Source organism: Nothobranchius furzeri, chromosome 10, assembly GCF_043380555.1.
Source record: "Nothobranchius furzeri strain GRZ-AD chromosome 10, NfurGRZ-RIMD1, whole genome shotgun sequence".
In the NCBI taxonomy this organism is placed as follows: domain Eukaryota; kingdom Metazoa; phylum Chordata; class Actinopteri; order Cyprinodontiformes; family Nothobranchiidae; genus Nothobranchius; species Nothobranchius furzeri.
Window position 1 is genome coordinate 53,379,751 of NC_091750.1, and position 18,070 is coordinate 53,397,820.

Sequence of the window (18,070 nt, forward strand, 5' to 3'; positions counted from 1 at the left end):
TTCTTTATTTTTGCTGCACCAATCAAACGCAATAAGCCTGTTTATTTATATTTCATGAAAAAGAACTATTGACAGGCTTTGGAATGAACATGGATATTGGAGTGTAATTTACATCAACTGTGGAGATGTTAAATAGTGATTATTATATATATTGACTGATACCAATGTAGTATCCTCCAGGATCTCCTGTCTGCCAATCCAACATCGTCAGAATCACAGGTCTCCGGCCTCGTCCTCTTAAACTCACTTAAGTCAGCAGGAGGACTGTTGCAATTGTCTGCAGGTTGTCTTGTGGCAGCACTAGAATACAGTAGATCGTGTGTGCGTGGAGTGATCGCCATCATTAAACTCTTGGCCATGGCTGTAAGGAGTCGAGGCAGACATGATGTCACATTCCTCTTCAGCGCTTTGAAAAGTTCGTGAAAATACTCAGATTTGTTTATTTTTAGCAAACATTCACACTCTTGTTCGTGAGGAGAGCTGTGTTGGCTTTCCATCCTGTCCCGTCACACGCTGTCCTTGGAAATACTCGCCCTGTCAAATTCAAGTGTTGATACTGTTATAAATATCTACCGCCACATGACGTGTTAGCTGACTCTCCCCTAACTTTCCATTGTGTTTGTCACAGCAGCAGGGCTCTGCCATTGATCGTCAGTGAGTCACAGCTGTGCCGATGCTGGGATGTATTTATGCTCGTTAGATTACAGAAAAGAGCAGGTCTGGCATTCATACTTACTATAACATAATTTTTCATAGTTTGATATATTTATTGACTCAAACAACAAAAAGGAACAAAAGTGTTTTCACCGAACATTTTTATGTGTTTTTTTATACTCTATTGGAGTTCAATGCTGTTCTCAGTAACTGAGTTATTGGCTTGTCCATGGCGTTGACATAATAGGGACATCCTTATCGATAATCTGACTTTGTCGTCAACGTGCTACGCTGTTCTCTGCTTCAAATACATTTACATTACTGCAATATACAGAATGTACTGGTGCATCTAGAAATGACACTTTGATAAGTGAGAATATACTGAGAAACACAAGATGGTATTTGTGGTAGATGATGTCAGCTGAGAAAAACAAACATGTTGGATTTTTAAAACCGATCAACAGAGTGTTGCTGTGACACTCAGCGTAATGTGCATGGAGCATCTCTAATAGTTTAAATCTTAACCTGAGATGATGGAGTTTGATCACTTTGTAAAAAAAATCATAAAAACCTGTTTGTCAGTCCCAAAATTTGTCACAAACAGCTATGTTGTAATGGAGAGCTGAGCAATGTTGTAGCTACTGCAGATTTTAGAAGTTTAGAAGAGAATATCTTAAAAGACACTTGAATTCAATTTTTTTAATTCTTCAAAACAAGGGTTGACTTAGATGTGTTTATAAAACATGTCACACATTGATCATGCTTCCTTTATTATCAAGGATGATAGTTATAGTTTATTTCAACCCTTGCATAAGCCTTCCTGCAGTGCATCTTTCGTGCCTGCAGCCACCAGCTCTTCTGTCATTGGACGGCACACAAGTATATATTGACGAGTCTGTTTATGTTGCACATGTGTCTCCCAGCTGCAGCAGGGGGAATCGGTGCATCTCCACTCACAGAAACGTAAGTACGCACACTGATCATGAGATGATTATGTTTAAAAACAAAAATTATAAATTATTTATTCTATGCTTTATGATTGTATACCCTGCATGTCACATAACCCTAAGCCCATTTTTCTGTAAAAGATTGCTGGCAACAGTAAATGACAGCAGTTTAAAAATAAAGCTCTTGTAAGGTAAATTTTCATTAGGTATCAGAAATCAATAAAACTCCAGATAAATAAAACTTGTTATTTAAAGAATGCTGTTTTTTTTTTGTTTTTTTTTTTTTTTTACCAGGGCCTAAATTTGTGTCAACCAGCTGCAGCACCAGTTTATGAAGAACAATTTCAGACCTGTTGGTTGGCATCAAGACCAAAGTCTGAAATGTGTGACCATCATGAAAAAGAGTACAAGCACAAAAAGATGCCCAAGTCTAAATCTCAACACGTGATGCAGCATCATTTGAACCAAGGACATCGTCATCACCGTGGTCATAAGTAAGTCTGTGAAGCTTTGTCATAGTAAAGATTCTTCTCCTAAAGGAATTTCATAAATCTAACTGGGTTCTTGTTTTTGTGGCATGAACTTGAAACCCCTGTTTTATCTCCTTAAAAGCACCGATCCAGCAGAGGACACCACTGACCTTCAACCAAATCACCAAAACCAGCATGACTACAACAAGAATCACCACCATCACCGTGGCCAGCATAAGAAAAACCATCATCATGTTTCTGTTTTAGAAAGTACCAATGGCTCCACATCAACCTCATCTTCTTCATCACTGTCATCTTCCTCCTCTTCCTCTTCTCTGACAACCTCCTCATCCTCCTCCTCCTTTTCTACCTCTTCTATGTCTTCCTCCTCTTCTAGCTTGTCCTCTGAGACCAGCAGTGAATTTTCAGACAGATACCATCCCAGGAGACCCCAGCATTCCCAGTCTTTTTCTGACATCTCTGGGAAACACAAGTTCTTTGAAGAAGATGATGACACAGCTCCCCTGATAAATGCAATAGGCAACATAAATAGGTCATCTGCCAAACAGAAACGAAACACGGGGAAGTCTTCCTCCAATGGGCCTGCCAAGGGAGGCGTGACAATTAAACAAACAAGCACAAATCAACGGGGAACTGACGGAAGTTTCCGCAAAGCCAAATCAATGGACGATCTCCCAGCTGCTAAAGACGGCGTAGGGAATGGAACAGGGGATGGAGGTGACCAGGAGAACAGCACAAGTGAAGCCAAGAAGAATTTTCGGAAAGAAAAAATGAAATTTTCTGCCTTCCTTAATGAAATTACTCGACAGGTGCTCAGCCCCATGAGACTCACCTCTCTGGGGGTTACAGATGCACACAGTCCTGGGCATGTGTCCCCCAGGTCCAGGGAGACAGACAGCAACACTGATAGGCCAAGGCGGCGGAGAAGTCGGCCTGTGAGTCCAGGGTCTGTTTGCTCTAGCAAACACTCCCATTCAAGCCGGCATTCTCACTCTTCTCGACTATCCTACTCTAAATCTTTTCACCACTACGGCCACCGTTCTTCACTTTCACCCACTCATATGAAGCATAGGCCTAGAAACTCTCGCTCATGGTCTCCAACTCCAGACCATCAGTCCCATTTGCCTTCTAGAAAGAAATGCCATATTCATCACCATGAAGACTACCCTAACCCAAGACATCCCCATCACCATGGATACCACCACACTACAAATCATCAACATGGACTCTCCCATAGTCCTCCACACCAAGATCATCACAGTCCCCCGTATTACAACACATCACATTCTCATGAAGAAAAACCCCACAAAGACCACTACAGCCAAGCTCATCACCTTGACGAGCCCCGAGGTGGAAGTCAATGTCAAGATCATCACTGTGGATCTCATCATGACCATGCTCAAACCCCCAAACATAACTATGATCCAAGTTATCCTTGTGGAGGCCACCACATTAAACCACATCATCATGAGGACCATCACAGTTCAGGTCACCATCAACACAACAATCCAAATTCAAGGCCGACAACACCATGTCGCCATGGACACCACAGCCCAACCGGTAACCAAGAAGATCATGTAACACACGAGCATCAGCATGGAGACCATCACAGAGAGTCTCATCATCATCACCAAGGTATTCACAAGACTGGACCTTCTCATCTTTATCATCAGGACCATCACCGTAGTCAAGGTCGTCATCCACCTCACAGGGACCAGTCTACTGAAGCCATGCATCAATATGGAGTCCATGAAAAAACTCATTACCTTCATCATAGACATCTCCACAGTCCAAGCAATCTGCATCATTCTCAGCATCACCACAGCAAGTCTCAGAATGACTTGCAAGACCACCACAGTCCAGGTCAGTCCAGGTTTCTCCACGGAGACCACAGAGGGGAATGCTTCACACATTACAATGAGAACCTTCATAGAGACACTCATCATCACCACAGTGGAGACCATCACCATCATCATGGAGACCATTCCAGCACAGGTCATTCCCATCACCATGGAGACCAACACCATCATCGTGGAGACCATCCCAGCAAAGGCCACCATCATCACCACAGGAACCAGCACAGTTCAAGCCATCACTATCACCATGGAAACCAGCACATGGAGGCCCATCACCATCTCCATGAAGACTGTGAAGCTCCTCACCATTGCTGTGGAGATCAATGCAGTCCAGGCCATTATTATCACCATGGGACCCAACAGAGCGATGTTCATCACCATCACCATGGAGACCAGCACAGTCCAGGTTTTCACCATCACCATGGAGAACAACGAGGAGACAACCACAAATCGTGTCATGAACATCTCTGTGGAGATTATAAGACAAGTCTTCACCCTGAATCACACCAGAGTCCCGGCAAGCACAACAGGTATGAGAACTGTCGGCCTGATGACAAACACACTCGTGTAACTTCTAGCATCAGTGTACCATCACACAAAAATCCTGTCAGCAAGGATTCACCCAGCAGCACAAACAGCCTGTCAAATCAAGATGAGGAGCAGACCGCATTCACTGGGCCACCATCACAAGAGGTATTTCTGTGTTTTTTATTCATACATTCACTCTGCCATTACAGCTTGTTTACTGAGAAAAGATCAACAAGTCTAAGTCTACAGCTGTCTGAGCATTATTAGGTTCATTAACACATTATGTAACGATGTTTCCCTCATTTGTTTTGGCATCGATTTTGGTGAGTGCCTGCATGTCATAATGGAATATAGATCCTTTGCTATGGAACAATAGATTAGCTATGATGCACAAGCCAAAATGTGATCAATTTACCACAACAGACAGATTAATTTGCAGTTCATTATTTAGTCTCTAGTCTTTCTAATAAACAGAAAAAAAGTTTAAATTTCATTTATTCATCCCAAAATTTCATTGTCTTTGTTTTTTTTTTTCAATACCAAAGAAAACACAAGAGCCCGGCAGAGTCGCGTGAGTGTAATGTTATTCCTTTGTTTTTGTTTTTAATTAATGTATTAGTCCCAGGGATGCACCAATACCACTTTTTTTCCAAACCGATATGATACCGATACTTGGATCTGAGTACTCGCCGATGCAGATTACCGATACCGATACTTCTACCACACCAAGAAATGCAATGAATTGGAATATAGGTTTTATTTTCTTCTCTATTTTCAACAGGAAAAGACTGTGAGGTAGATAAAAAATAAAATATATCAATAGACATTATCACAAAACTAAAATATTAGGTGAACAGTGGTATCGGTTCACTTTTACTGATACTAGTATTGGTGCATCCCTAATTAGTTCAACCAGAGTTTTTGGACTTTAAACATCTTTGCATTTTCATCAAAGGATTCTTCAAGACCAAAACGAAGGTCTGCACCAAAGTCTGCTGAAAACGGCGGTGAGGATGGAGTGTTTAGGAGAGGAATTCATCAGCAGCCAAAAGGTTTTGGAGACTGAACTTCAGAGGACACGCATGGAGCTCAGCAACCTCATGGACAGATTTAAAAGGTTATAAAACTAATTAATCACTTGTAATCATGTGCATCTGTTATACAAAACTATCTTCTGATCTAATATGAGTTGAGAGAACTTCATGGAATAACTTCTCTAGGTCTGTCTGATTTATTTTAGTCTCCAGGATGATTGCTCCTCCACACAACAGACCAACAGTCTTCTGGAGCAAAGGCTTCACTTAATGGTGAGAGAGCAGACAAACCCTTTCTTTTTAATGAAGAGACAATCTGACACATTGAACTTGTTTTGCACCTCAGCTTCAGAACATGGAAGGGGAACGGGAAAGGTTGAACTGGCGTATTTCAGAGCTGACCGAGCAGCTCACTGATGTAAAAATCGCCAACACCATGGAGGAAATAAATGTGAGATTTTGACTTTTTTTTTTTTGTTTAAATTCAAGGCAGAAAGATGACTTGTCACAAATAATCACCAAAGACAGGAAACATTTGGTATTCCTTCTGGTTTCTGTTTTCTTTCCTTGCTGGAAAAACCAACATAAACCAAAATGGTTAGTTACCAGCATATGTTGTGTTTTGGTGCTGGTATGCTGGTCCAGCATCCAACCTACAGCATCCCATGCATCCATTCACCAGTAACCCATGCTGCACTAGCATACCAGCACCAAAACACAACATATGCTGGCTTTTCCAGCAGGGTTTCTGAGAAGGAATGGTTAAATTTAGCATATTTTGTGATTTTATTTGTTTAGTTTTTCATGATTATTTTTATTGGGTTCCAATTTCCAATTGCAGCAGATGACTTCAGTGCCACACCAACTCAATCTTCAGTCTCAGGCTGATAATGCCCTCACTCAAGCGGTTCCTCCCATAGCCCCTCCTCCGGCTCAGTTCATGGACGACCACAATTATGAGAATGAGAAAAGTCCTGGGCAGGAGCAGCCATTGGGTTCGGTTCCAGAGGAGGAGGAATCTGATTGGTCAGAGCTGGGAGAGGAGACCCCACGACTTATGTTGACAGGAGCAAACAGGGGTCTAACATGGAGACACCAGGAATCAGATATGGACAAAGACAGTGAATCGGGAAGTGAGGAAATCTTCAGGAGACACTCTCCGTACCCACTGCCGATCCCTCATCTCCAGTTCACCATTCACAACGAGTTCTTACCACCAGTGCACACCACCTCCTGCCCTTCTGGCTTCAAAAATCTGTCTGACACCGCCTGTCAAAACCTCAAGTCTGCCATCCTGATCCGGTCTGCGAGCCTAGAAGAAATCCCTCTGGCACGCCACCATGTGTGCAAAGAGCTAAGAGGCACAGAAGCTGTGATGAACCTGCACCATTCAGCAGACGAGGCCGCCGAAGATTTAGACGACGAGATCCTTCATCACTGGAGAATGAGGAACGACAGGGACACGGTTATTAGGAGGCTGACAAGAAGCAGAGGGGACGAGGTGGACGGCAGCATGGCTGGCCTGCACTCAGCAGAGCAGCTGCTCAAACACCTGATGTGTGATTCCAGCGAGGGGGCGGAGCCAGGCAGGGCCGAGGTGCACGTCTGGGCAGAGGGGATCTCAGACAAAGCGCTGAATGTGGAGCGAACTCAGCTGTGACCAGACACTGATAACATTTACAGTATTTGTCTTTAATGTACATACATCTGATTTAAAGGTTTATGCAGTCATTCAACGTGAATGCACCCCAATCCTAACCGTAACCCTAATTTAACAGTATTTCCTGATGGGTTGGCTCCTCCCACTGTTGCTTACTGGCGTAAGTGCGATGGCTGTTGAAAAAAAGAACAAAAGTTTGGGATCATTTTTAAATATTCTTGTTTTCAGTGGAAACACGTTACATTAGTCTGAATAAACAGGACAAATGGGCACAGTCAGTATTAGAAATTAAAAATTTTCATGAAAATTGTGACAGTTTCGTCAAACTTTGCTTTCATTAAGAAACAAACAAAAAACACTTTTGTTATCACTTGTCCTGACAGACTTTGAACACATCAGCTGTTTGTTCTTTAAGAAGATCTGCGGTTCCTGGAGCATCTCCCACGTCATGGCCTGGTCTGGAGACCTCCTCCATCCATACGAAACGCTCCCGCTGATCCACAACAACTCATGGGACTCAGATTCTGGTGCTAGGCACTCTATCAGTGTCTGATTCAGACTCACTGCTTATTCTCTGAATGTTACACATTTAGGAGGAATATTTGGTCATCTTTAAATTGAAGCATGAAATCATCCCTAATCAAGTCCATTCCTTAAATTTTGGTTTAGTGGTTTTCATTTTGTTCAAATCTCCAGTCCAGAGTGCATCCTCCTTATCCTGCACAACTGACTGGGTTTATGTTTCCTACTTCACAGTGGGATTTTCATGCTCAGATAAATTAAAGGTGTAGTTCACAATTTTTATGATTATTTCTGATTATAATCAACCACTCTGAGTTTTTCATACTGGCTGAACATTAAAATAGTCTCCTACACCTATCTCCTGCATTCGCTTCTGATAGAAAATAGATGGTGAAACTCTAGGATTTGAAATTCCTGACAGATCAACATCACACTGTCACTTAACAATCATGGAGTCACCCATCTTGACTCACAATGTGTTGTTGGTTTAGCCTCCAGGAAACAGCAGAGGACGTCTTGGCTAGCAGAAGCTAACTGTTAGCAACTCAACCACAAGGCACAAGCTCCTGCAGGCTTGTGTTATTTGTGGAGATAAAACATCAGTGTTGCAAGAGTTGTGTTGCTGTTATCCAATCAAAGGTGAGCTGTCCAAATATCAGGAAATAACTCCAAATCCTGCCGTGCTAAGCTCTCCTCTGATGTGGCAGACTTGTCGCTGCTGATGCAGGCGTTTCTGGGCTTTTTGCCCCGAGTACGGCTTGCAAGGCATTTATTCCTACCAGAGACCACTGCAAAGCATTGATTAATCGACTTTCCCACACCTTTAAATATGATTATTAGAGCTGATATTTTCTGAAAAAACGGGAGGCAGGAGAATACACGTTTTGGAACATCATCTGCTTCTCCTAAACCTCCAAATAGAAGGTCATTTATTGCTGCTAATATAAAAAATATGATTAGATAATTTTCCTCATTTGTTTTTACCTTTATGACAATAAAAAGTAGATACCAAAACAGCTTTGATTTTGTGGAAAACTCATTCTGCCCCATCCTACCAATAACTTAGTTGTTTCAAAGTAAAGAAATAACTGGACAGATGACAGCAGGGTGGAACAATTAACACTTAATGTCATCACAACGCTTGCGGTGTTTTCAAACCATCTTGACAAACCAGATCATTGATTACTGTGACTCTTTAGTATGTGCTCACTTCTATTCCCAACTTCTGTGAGAAAGGTTTCCTCAGGCGGCCACGATCTGTGCAGCTGAACGAGACAACTAAAATCCAAATTGTTTTCTTTTGTACAAAGTATCCACAGTAGTGGTGTGACAAACTACAAACATTGTATCAGTCATGAAAATGTGAGATCATGTTGGCCCGTGTGTTTTTCCTGTAGTTTACAATAAGTAACCTAACAAAGCAAATATTGAAATTATGTGTAAGTTTATGCTATGCCTACAGCAATAAAGCAAATTAAAACCATGTTTTCAGTTTGTTTATTGTGCAACGAAGCTGTTCTGCATATTGAAATGGTTTCTAGGGCAACACGGCGGCCAATTATTATTTGACTTGTTTTAGCTCTCTGTGAACGACCTCAGATTGAAGAAACAAAAAAGAGAAGAAACAGATTTATACTGATTGGGCCAGCTACGGTTTCAGACTCACATCCATACTGGTTTATGCTAAGTCCCTTCTTGTCACGTTCAATAAGGCTTGAATTCATGTCCCTCTGAATGATAATGTGTGCTGAGCCGACACTGGCCTGGATCCACAGGCCCGTTTAATAGGATAGGTCAGCATTAGCAGTAAGACGCTCCCAGCGTCCAGGTTTACCTGATCCAGTGTGCCAAATCCACTGAGTGGCACACTGGAAGGTGAACGGTGGTCAGTGGAGATAACTGAAACTTTTTCGGCTCTTTTTGGTGACACTAATAAGGTGAATTTTGTCTTATTAATATCAGTTTCATTAAAGGTGTCCTTTTAGAGCTTAGTGACAAGAACTCTAACCTACAAGGGTTTTAAAACAAATGTTCCTTTTCTTTTTTATTTATTTGTTTTGCAAAGCTATTATCTGTTTCAGCTTTTACCTACCTGTTGCTAAGGATCGTTTACATTCACCAATGCATTTTCTCATCTTCACCCCTAAGCTCTTGGACTCCTGCCTCACCTCTCCTCCTGTCTCACAGATCAGACAGCATCGTCTCTCGTCGTCTCGACGTTCTCCTTCCCCTCTTCCCCCGGTGAAACTCGGATCCCCTCGCTGCAACCATGGCGGTCATGAAGATGAAGTTCCCCTTTCAAAAAAGGGTGAAGCTGGCTCAGGGGCTGTGGCTCCTCTCCTGGTGTGCCACAGTGGCTGGGGCCACGACCTTCACCCTGGGCTGCCTCCTGAAGACGGAGCTCCACAGGAGAGCAGAGGTAAACAATGTCTGGCCTTTTTTGGCCTTTTGAAATCCATATTTCGTTCAAAATGACAACTTGTAGTGAAACGAGGCTTCATGTTGTACATGATTATAATGGAAGGATTAAGTTTTCAAAACAAAAGATTTGATCTCAGCTGCCATTGCTCGAAAGATGACAAAAGTAATAGAAAATAGTTTGCAGCTCATGCAGTTTCAGAAAATCTAATTTTACACATTGTTTAAAAAAACTAAAGGTATTGCTGACATTTCTCACCTCTGACTGTTTTCCTTCATAATTTCTAATAAAAAGTAATTTTGGAAACATCTGATCAATTATTTTGTGAAACTATTATGTGGTTCAACAAATGTCCCAACTGACCCACGGAGCATAACAAATCACTCCGTCAGTCTTCATTAAACTAATCCCTCATAAGAGGATGTTCATCATAGCATTTGACAAAGTATCACGTTGTTATTTTGTCTTATTTAGATCAAATACTAATCATTTATGCCATTTTAATACTGAAATAAAAACAGAAAGCAAATAAACAAATATTATATTATCACTCACTCATTGTGAAACAAGCTTGGACTCAGTTTTGTTTTGCAAACTTTGTGAAACTGCAGTCTGTAATATATTTCACCATTTAACTTTAAACGCGTAATTTTTAAATCTAATTTATTACAATGTAACCTCTGGTGGTGAATTATCTCAGGCGTGTTATGTTAAAATGCTGTGCAGAATTAGATTTTTTTAATGTTTAGTAATATAATGAGATTCAGTAGATTAGAATCCTCTGTTATTAAAAAGAAAACCAGCAGGTTGCTTCAAATCTTCACTTCAACTCAATCTCCCTTTCCGAGAAAGCACAAGGTGACAGTGGGAAGAAAAACTCTCTTTTCACAGGAACAAGTGTTCTGGGGAAAATTGTTTATTAAAGATCGCTGCAAGCAATGTTTATGGGCCTGAGAGTCCAATAAGTCATGACTGCCAACTTACCCTGGCTTTCCACCAGATGTGTGAGCATCGTGTAAAGTCCGCAAAGTGTAGTACACTGCTTATGGCCGCCGGTGTAGTCAATGGGTGTGTTTCCACCGGTCGCAAACCAGCATGTTTTGAAACATAGTGTTGCATTGAATTCAGAACGTGTCAAACTCAGCAGTTCAGATAGGGCAAGACAGGAAATCAAACAGGTAAAACATCCTGCAACTTTCTAAATAAAAGACACGCGCAGATTTCTAATTGCTCATCTCATAAAACAAAGTAAGTCATTACTTGTAACATCTCCCTGGCTGAGGTAAACAGAACAGAAAATGAACGAGACTCTGCCATCTTTCTCCTTGCTTGTTATTGCACGGACTGCCGAAATCCATGCATGATCTTGCAATTCTCTGTTGATTTTGTGACCTCGCTGGACCAGCTGTTTGGAAGGTTTTGATGTTGATTTGCTTCTGAAATGGTCCCAATGGGATGGGATGCTTCATTAAGCATGCGGGTAAAACCTATCTATTGCATTTTACAGTATTTACAGACCTGGTGAAAAGCCTGGGCTGGTGGCATAGTTGTTCTTTTTGCAGCAGCACTCAGTCAGTGGTCCAGGTATTTGGATGCTCTTCCTCTGCATGAAGACATGGACTAAGTTTAGTGGAAGTTAAATGTTCATAAATATCTGGTTGTCATTTTGTCAAGTTGAGCTACATGTGCACCATTGTCTTGCATCAGGCTTGTGAAATTTCTGTCTTGTTTTGGTTGTGACCGTTCTTCAGGTAATGGATAACACAGACATACACATCGTGCCCAACACCCTCATGATCGTTGGTCTGGCTTCTTTGGGCATCAACTACTTTGCATCAAAGATCTGCCAAGACGCTTTGGATGCGGGACGATTTCCCCGCTGGAAGAACTTCTTGAAGCCCTATTTCGCCATCTCCTGCTTCTTCACCGTCCTCATGCTGCTCACCGTCATCATGAGCTACGCAATGACGGGCAGTCTGGAGTCTTCTTTGAAGGTCGGCCTGAGGAATGGCATCCGCTTCTACAAGGACACAGACACCCCGGGACGCTGCTTCCAGAAGCAGAACATCGACCGCCTGCAGATGGAGTTTCAGTGTTGTGGGAACAACGACTTCAGGGACTGGTTTGAGGTCCAGTGGATCAGCAACCGCTACCTTGACTTCAGCTCCAAGGAAGTGAAGGAGTGAGTAGATGTTGAAGATGGACTTCACATCTGGAAAGAGATGTCACTTGATCTGTGACAAAAATCAATCACGATTGTTTTTCATTTCCCTTTTCTTTGTTTAGCCGCATCAAGAGCAATGTAGATGGCCGTTTTCTAGTGGATGGTGTCCCGTTCAGCTGCTGCAACCCCAGCTCCCCACGACCGTGCATCCAGTATCAGCTCACCAACAACTCTGCTCACTATAACTACGACTACCAAACCGAGGAGCTCAACATCTACCTTCGAGGCTGCAGAGAGGCCCTGGTTAACTATTACATGGGCTTGATGAACACCATAGGTGCTGGAGTGTTGTCAGTCTTCCTCCTGCAGGTACATACAGTTTTAACTGCCATTCAGTGATTCCAGACAGAGCTGGTTGTTTCTTTACCATCAGTTTAATATTCGCAATCCAAAAAACACACTAAATTCCTTGTTGGAGCGATACGTCAAAACACTTCACAAATGGCTTCTCTCCTCCTTCACCCACAGGGTTCCGTGTTGGTGAGCCTGCGCTTCCTGCAGACTGCCATGGAAGCAGTCGCAGGGAATGAAAACACAGAGATTGAGACAGAAGGGTACTTACTGGAGAAGGGAGTGAAAGAAACCATCATGGAGTACCTCGATCCAGTCCTGAAGTTCCTCTTGCTTAAAAACCAGGTGCAGGAGGGGGAGACGGCCCCTGTTACTGCCTGAAACACACAACATGCACACACCTGTAAATAATGATTCCAGAGACAAATAAACATTATTTATTCACATTTAAAAAAGGATTATAAATTTTAAAAAGGAAATAGTCTTTTTTTTATTGTCAGGCAATGACTTCTCCTTGGTTTTGCCTTTACCATTAAAAACACAACATAAACAATGAACCAGGTGATTCAACAGTTTTTGATTGAATGAAATGCTAAAAATTAAAATACCACAGTTTCTACTTCAACTTTTATTCTCCTGTTATGTACTTTTCATGAAAATTTTCAGTTATTATTTCACCAATTTTGTTTGCAGTAATTGCTTTTCAAAGCGATGTGAACTCCCCATTGCATCTTCACAATCACTGAAAAGACAGTATTTGATGAGGCAGTGTACTGAAAAAAATTCTGGTCTCATGAAAGTAAAAATGTAAACCTGACTGTAGTGAGACAAAAGGCAAAAAGCTCTGCGGTGCAGCAGGACATTGATATAAATGAACAGATGGCTTATTAAAGTTTAACGCTACCAAGAGAGTGGACTCATTTTTTCTTTTCTCCCTCCTGATGTAAATAAAAGAAGTACAGACTTGATATTTAACCCTCTCTGTGACAAAAGGCTTCTCTCTGCTCACCTCTCATCTGCCAGTCGGTGAATGAACCTGAACTAAGTGGATTGATTAAGCGATGTCTCTAATGCAATTAAAGCTGTCAATTGTGTCTTCTGTTCTGCCACCTTTGTGAAAGCTGCTAAACCCATTAGATGATGCTAATACTCCTCCTGCTGCCTTTGCATTTACCCACCTGTGTCAGGTAGATGGATGATGCAGCGCAAGCTGAGCAAATGCTTTGATATCTTGTTACTTAAAGGCAATGGAAAACTGTGCTATGATAGTTTTATATGCTGTTTATACTTTAAAATGAACAACCAGTGTTTTTATTTGAGGAAATGTTATCTCATTTAGTCTTACTGAGGAATTTGAATGAACATGAAAAACACTTAACTATAGGCTGTATTATATAAATTTAAATTCTGTTAAGGTCTGTTAATGAAAAAAATTAAATTCATGATGGTGCAGTTGCTGGTACTGTTGCCTTGCGGCAAGATGTTTGTGGGTTCTAATCTCAGCTGTGTCATTTCTGCATGGAGTTTGCATACACTCCCTGTGCATTTGTGGGTTTCCTCCCACACATGCATGTCAAGCTAATTGGAGGCACTAAATTATCCCTAGGTGTGATTTTGTGACTGTTCGTTGTCCCTGTGATGAGACCTGCCCAGGCTGGGTGTCTAGAATTAGGCACAAGCTCTGAGTGACCTTGTGAAAACACAAGCCAAATAATCACAGTGGATTATTAATAGCTGATATGTCTGTTTAATTAAAAAAAACTTAGTTTATGGAGTTTTGCATTATTAGTAATTCTACTCCATGAAGGGATGACAAATCTGAATGAGGAGGCTGCTCAAACTGAACTCTCTTGTTATTAAATTCAATACAAACACTAGAAAAATTGCATTTATTGCACAAATGCTGTTTGAATGCTGGTGTAACGGAAATAGAGTGATGTAACTATCTAGAGTTGTATTTTAATACACTGTAAGTAGTTCACTTTTTATAATCAGAAGAATAGGATGTTTTTATCATCAGGGAGTTTAATTAAACACTCTGTATTGACTTTGAGACAAGAAAAGAGAGAGAGGTGGGATCGTTTAAGAATATTTAATTTCTTAATTATAAATTCTAAACAATCTACCAGGACTAACTCTGTGTTGTTTGGAAATGAATGTGATGTTCGATGTGCGGGTGTGTGTGTGTGTGTGTGTGTGTGTGTGTGGTTGGTGCAGACTCCTTAGGCTGACGTCATTTAATCTGGTAGTCTCTGGTTGTTATGACTAGATATCACGAGGCTTATAAAGTGATGACATGAGCCGCTATTTTGCCGTGTACGTACCCAGTTGGGGCCTCCCAGGTAGATCAGGAAATTCCAGGTCCAAGAACCTCGGATGTGTACTGGAGCTGTCGAAGCAGCGATCGCAGCATGTCAAAGCCCGTCTGAAGGGTCGACCCCGGTACCAGTCGGCAGAGTCAGCAGGTGCTCTTGTTTCGAAAGGATGTCGTCTGGTTGTTAAACGACGAAAATCTCCAACTTCACAGTTCTTAGTTTAAAGAAGAAAACACATCTGGCCAGGCTGTGCTTTTCTTTGGGATGACGGTGAACAGAACTGAAGTCAAAATGGAACTGACTTAAAATGGCGTTGCCTTGTTTTATATCTCTGAATTGTTGATAAGTTTTAGAAACGTGGATTGGACACTTTAAGTCAACACCAGATTCTCTTGCGGCAGCCCAAGGCTCTGATTGGTTGGAGCAATGTGTCATGCGTTTCTATGGAGATGAGGATCAGTCTGTCTGTGCAATAGTCCTGTTTTCATTAAACATAAATCATGACATATTTATTTCACAGATCATTCACTTGATTATTGTTGATCAACATCTGTTTTGCTTAATATTTTTAATCACAAATTAAGTACTTTGATTAAGTAAAAGCGTTCTTCTTCTCCTTCAGACTCGTCTCCTGGAATGTAAACAGTCTGAGGAACACCCGACCTTGGCTTTTCTACACGGGTGTTACTGTGCACAGGGGCAGCTGTGTGGAGCTGAAAATAATGAACTTCATAACCTTACACTGGATAGCTGAAACTGTAAGCTGAAGCTGCTGAACAGCTGAACTGAAGCTGAAATTAAGCAAAACTGTCAAAATGAGCTGAATGTTTTGAAAGATGTAGAAGCAAAAAGCACCAACAAGCAAATAAAGCACAAAAAGTAAGTGAAGAATAGAGAAAAATAATGCTAAATAGCAAAAAAAAAAAAAAAAACTTACATCTGTGAACATTGTATAAAAATCTGGGCAGCTTAAATGTCTAAACACCTGTTATTTCAGTTAGCCAAGTTTAACAGTTTAATCTTTACATTTAGCTGAACTGTGAAATTAGCAGTTTATGCTAAATTTGGTAACTGATTGCTGAAGTTGTTGAATAGCTGAAGTAAGCGGAAACTAAGCTAAACTGTCAAATGAGCTGAATGTAGTGAAAGATGTGAAAGCAAAAAGCACCAAGAAGCAAAAAAAGCACAAAAAGTAAGTGAAGAATCAAGAAAACTAATCCTAAATAGCAGAAGACTCAAATCTGTGAACACTGTTTAAAATATTTGGACAGCTAAAATGTCTAAACATCTGTTAATTCAGTAGGACTAGTTTAACAGTTTAATTTTTACATTTAGCTGAACTGTGGAATTAGCATCATATGCTGAATTCAGAAACTAATTGCTGAAGCTGAAGCTAAGCAAAACTGTTAAAATGAGCTGAATGTTTTGAAAGATTTAGAAGCAAAAAGCACCAAAATGTAAATAAAGCACAAAAAGTGAAGAACGGAGAAAACAATCCTAAACAGCAGAAAACTGAAATCTGAACATTATTTAAAAATCTGGACAGCAAAAATGTCTAAACACTTGTTGTTTGAGTAGGACTAGTTTAACAGTTTAATTTTTATATTTAGTTGAACTGTGAAATGAGTAGCATAAGCCGAATTCAGAAACGGATTGCTGAAGCTGCTGAATAGCTGAAGTGAAGCTGAAACTAAGCCAAACTGTCAAAAGGAGCTGAATGAATTTAAAGATTTAGAAGCAAAAATCACCAACAAGTGTAATAAAGCTCAGAATATAGGTGAAGAATGGATAAAAATGCTAAACAGCAGAAAACTTTAATCTTTGAACATCTATTAAAAACTCAAAATTTGAAATGTTAAACAGCTGGCATTTGAATGAGAATAGTTTAACGGGTACATTTTTACAATTGGATGAACTGTGAATTTAGAAATATTTGCTGATATCTGAAACTGATAGATTAGCATATGTTTAGATTTGATATGGGATGGATGAATGGTTGGATGAATGAAATAACAGATGGATTGTTGGATGGATGTGAGATGGTTTATTGGATGGGTGGATGGATGGATGGATGAATGGATGGATAGAAGCATGCATGGATTTATATGTAGATGGATGGATTCCTTAGGCCAAGCTGATCGATTTGATGTCTCACATGCGTGGGTGTGTAATTCCATTTAGCCAGAAGATGATTGACCTCTCTCAACCAACCAGGGAGCTGGGAGGGAGCGGGGCACTTTCCCACCTTCTGACGGTCAATCAAATTGAACGTGTTTCTAGTTTTAAGTACAGATAGTTCAACACGATCAAAAACAGGAGTCTGATATTGGCTCAATATTCAGCTTTTTAATATTCATTCCTATGAGACTTGGTTAAAGTGATATGTAGTTCTTTGTGTTGCCATGGTAACAGATAACGCATTCAATTTTAGTCATTTAGACTAGAACATTTTAGTCTCCTTGTCTTAAAAAAGCTTAAAAACGTCTTAATCTTTTTAATAAACATTTTGGGAATTATAATTTTATGAAGGAGAAGGAGGAGGATTTGAAGGAGATGAACCTGTATTAGTAAAGGTAAACGACATCCTTAGTAGAAGCACTAATTTCTTCCAAACACTGTTTTTAAGGAATAAAGAGAAGGTGGGAAAATGCTGCCCTCGCATCAAGAAGGTCCCGGGTTCGCCTCCCGGCTTGAGATATTCCTGTGTGGAGTTTGCATTTTCTAAGACTTTTCTGAAGACTTTATTAAAGCTTCATTAAGACAAGGAGGCTGTGATGTTCTCATCTAAATGGGTCAAGCTCAATAGTTGTTCTGTTTGCAGTGGTGCAATGGTTAGAGCTGTTGCCGTGCATCTAGAAGGTCCTGGGTTCGCCTCCGGGCTTGGATATTCCTGTGTAGACTTTGTATTTTCTAAGACATTTTTAAAGCTTCATTAAGACAAGGAGGCTGAAATGATCTATTCTAAATGGCTAAAATGAAATAGGTGCATTTACAGCAAACAGCCACCGGAGGGGAGCATTTTCCCACCTTCTCTTTATTCCATACTGCTATTTGTGGCCACCAGAGGGCGCAAATTTCCCATTCTTTTAAGGAAATAAACAGTGTTTGGAAGAAATTAGTGTTTCTACT

At 40.8% G+C, this 18,070-nt stretch overlaps 2 protein-coding genes across 5 annotated transcripts; both read left to right on the forward strand.

Annotated features, from left to right (window-relative positions):
- Positions 1–118: 118 nt before the first annotated feature.
- On the forward strand, positions 119–9,144 carry si:dkey-273o13.3 (filaggrin). Of its 3 annotated transcripts, XM_070555332.1 has the most exons (9): positions 119–717; positions 1,578–1,617; positions 1,896–2,095; positions 2,214–4,641; positions 5,022–5,047; positions 5,432–5,593; positions 5,717–5,783; positions 5,857–5,961; positions 6,352–9,144. In XM_070555332.1, exons 3-9 carry the CDS (start codon positions 1,983–1,985, stop codon positions 7,168–7,170), a joined length of 3,720 nt encoding a protein of 1,239 aa, XP_070411433.1. In that variant the 5' UTR covers positions 119–717; positions 1,578–1,617; positions 1,896–1,982; the 3' UTR covers positions 7,171–9,144. The 3 variants fall into 3 exon arrangements, with proteins under 3 accessions (XP_070411433.1, XP_070411431.1, XP_070411432.1); XM_070555330.1 differs by having other exon boundaries at positions 119–1,617; XM_070555331.1 differs by having other exon boundaries at positions 119–1,617; positions 6,355–9,144.
- Positions 9,145–9,490: 346 nt separating this feature from the next.
- On the forward strand, positions 9,491–13,535 carry rom1a (retinal outer segment membrane protein 1a). 2 transcript variants are annotated; one of them, XM_015961204.3, is made up of 5 exons: positions 9,491–9,629; positions 9,880–10,111; positions 11,863–12,293; positions 12,398–12,644; positions 12,804–13,535. In XM_015961204.3, exons 2-5 carry the CDS (start codon positions 9,962–9,964, stop codon positions 13,005–13,007), a joined length of 1,032 nt encoding a protein of 343 aa, XP_015816690.3. In that variant the 5' UTR covers positions 9,491–9,629; positions 9,880–9,961; the 3' UTR covers positions 13,008–13,535. The 2 variants fall into 2 exon arrangements, with proteins under 2 accessions (XP_015816690.3, XP_070411434.1); XM_070555333.1 differs by having other exon boundaries at positions 9,494–9,629; positions 9,841–10,111.
- Positions 13,536–18,070: the final 4,535 nt, after the last annotated feature.

Excerpts from the sequence above, each read along its gene's own strand:
- rom1a (XM_015961204.3), top strand. The coding sequence starts at position 9,962 with ATGGCGGTCATGAAGATGAAGTTCCCCTTTCAAAAAAGGGTGAAGCTG. Across the intron at positions 12,294-12,397 it reads AGCTCCAAGGAAGTGAAGGA|CCGCATCAAGAGCAATGTAG; the intron begins GTGAGTAGATGT and ends TTCTTTGTTTAG. Across the intron at positions 12,645-12,803 it reads TGTCAGTCTTCCTCCTGCAG|GGTTCCGTGTTGGTGAGCCT; the intron begins GTACATACAGTT and ends CTTCACCCACAG.
- si:dkey-273o13.3 (XM_070555330.1), top strand. The coding sequence starts at position 1,414 with ATGCTTCCTTTATTATCAAGGATGATAGTTATAGTTTATTTCAACCCT. Across the intron at positions 5,048-5,431 it reads CAAGAGCCCGGCAGAGTCGC|GATTCTTCAAGACCAAAACG; the intron begins GTGAGTGTAATG and ends TTTTCATCAAAG. Across the intron at positions 5,784-5,856 it reads AGCAAAGGCTTCACTTAATG|CTTCAGAACATGGAAGGGGA; the intron begins GTGAGAGAGCAG and ends TTTGCACCTCAG.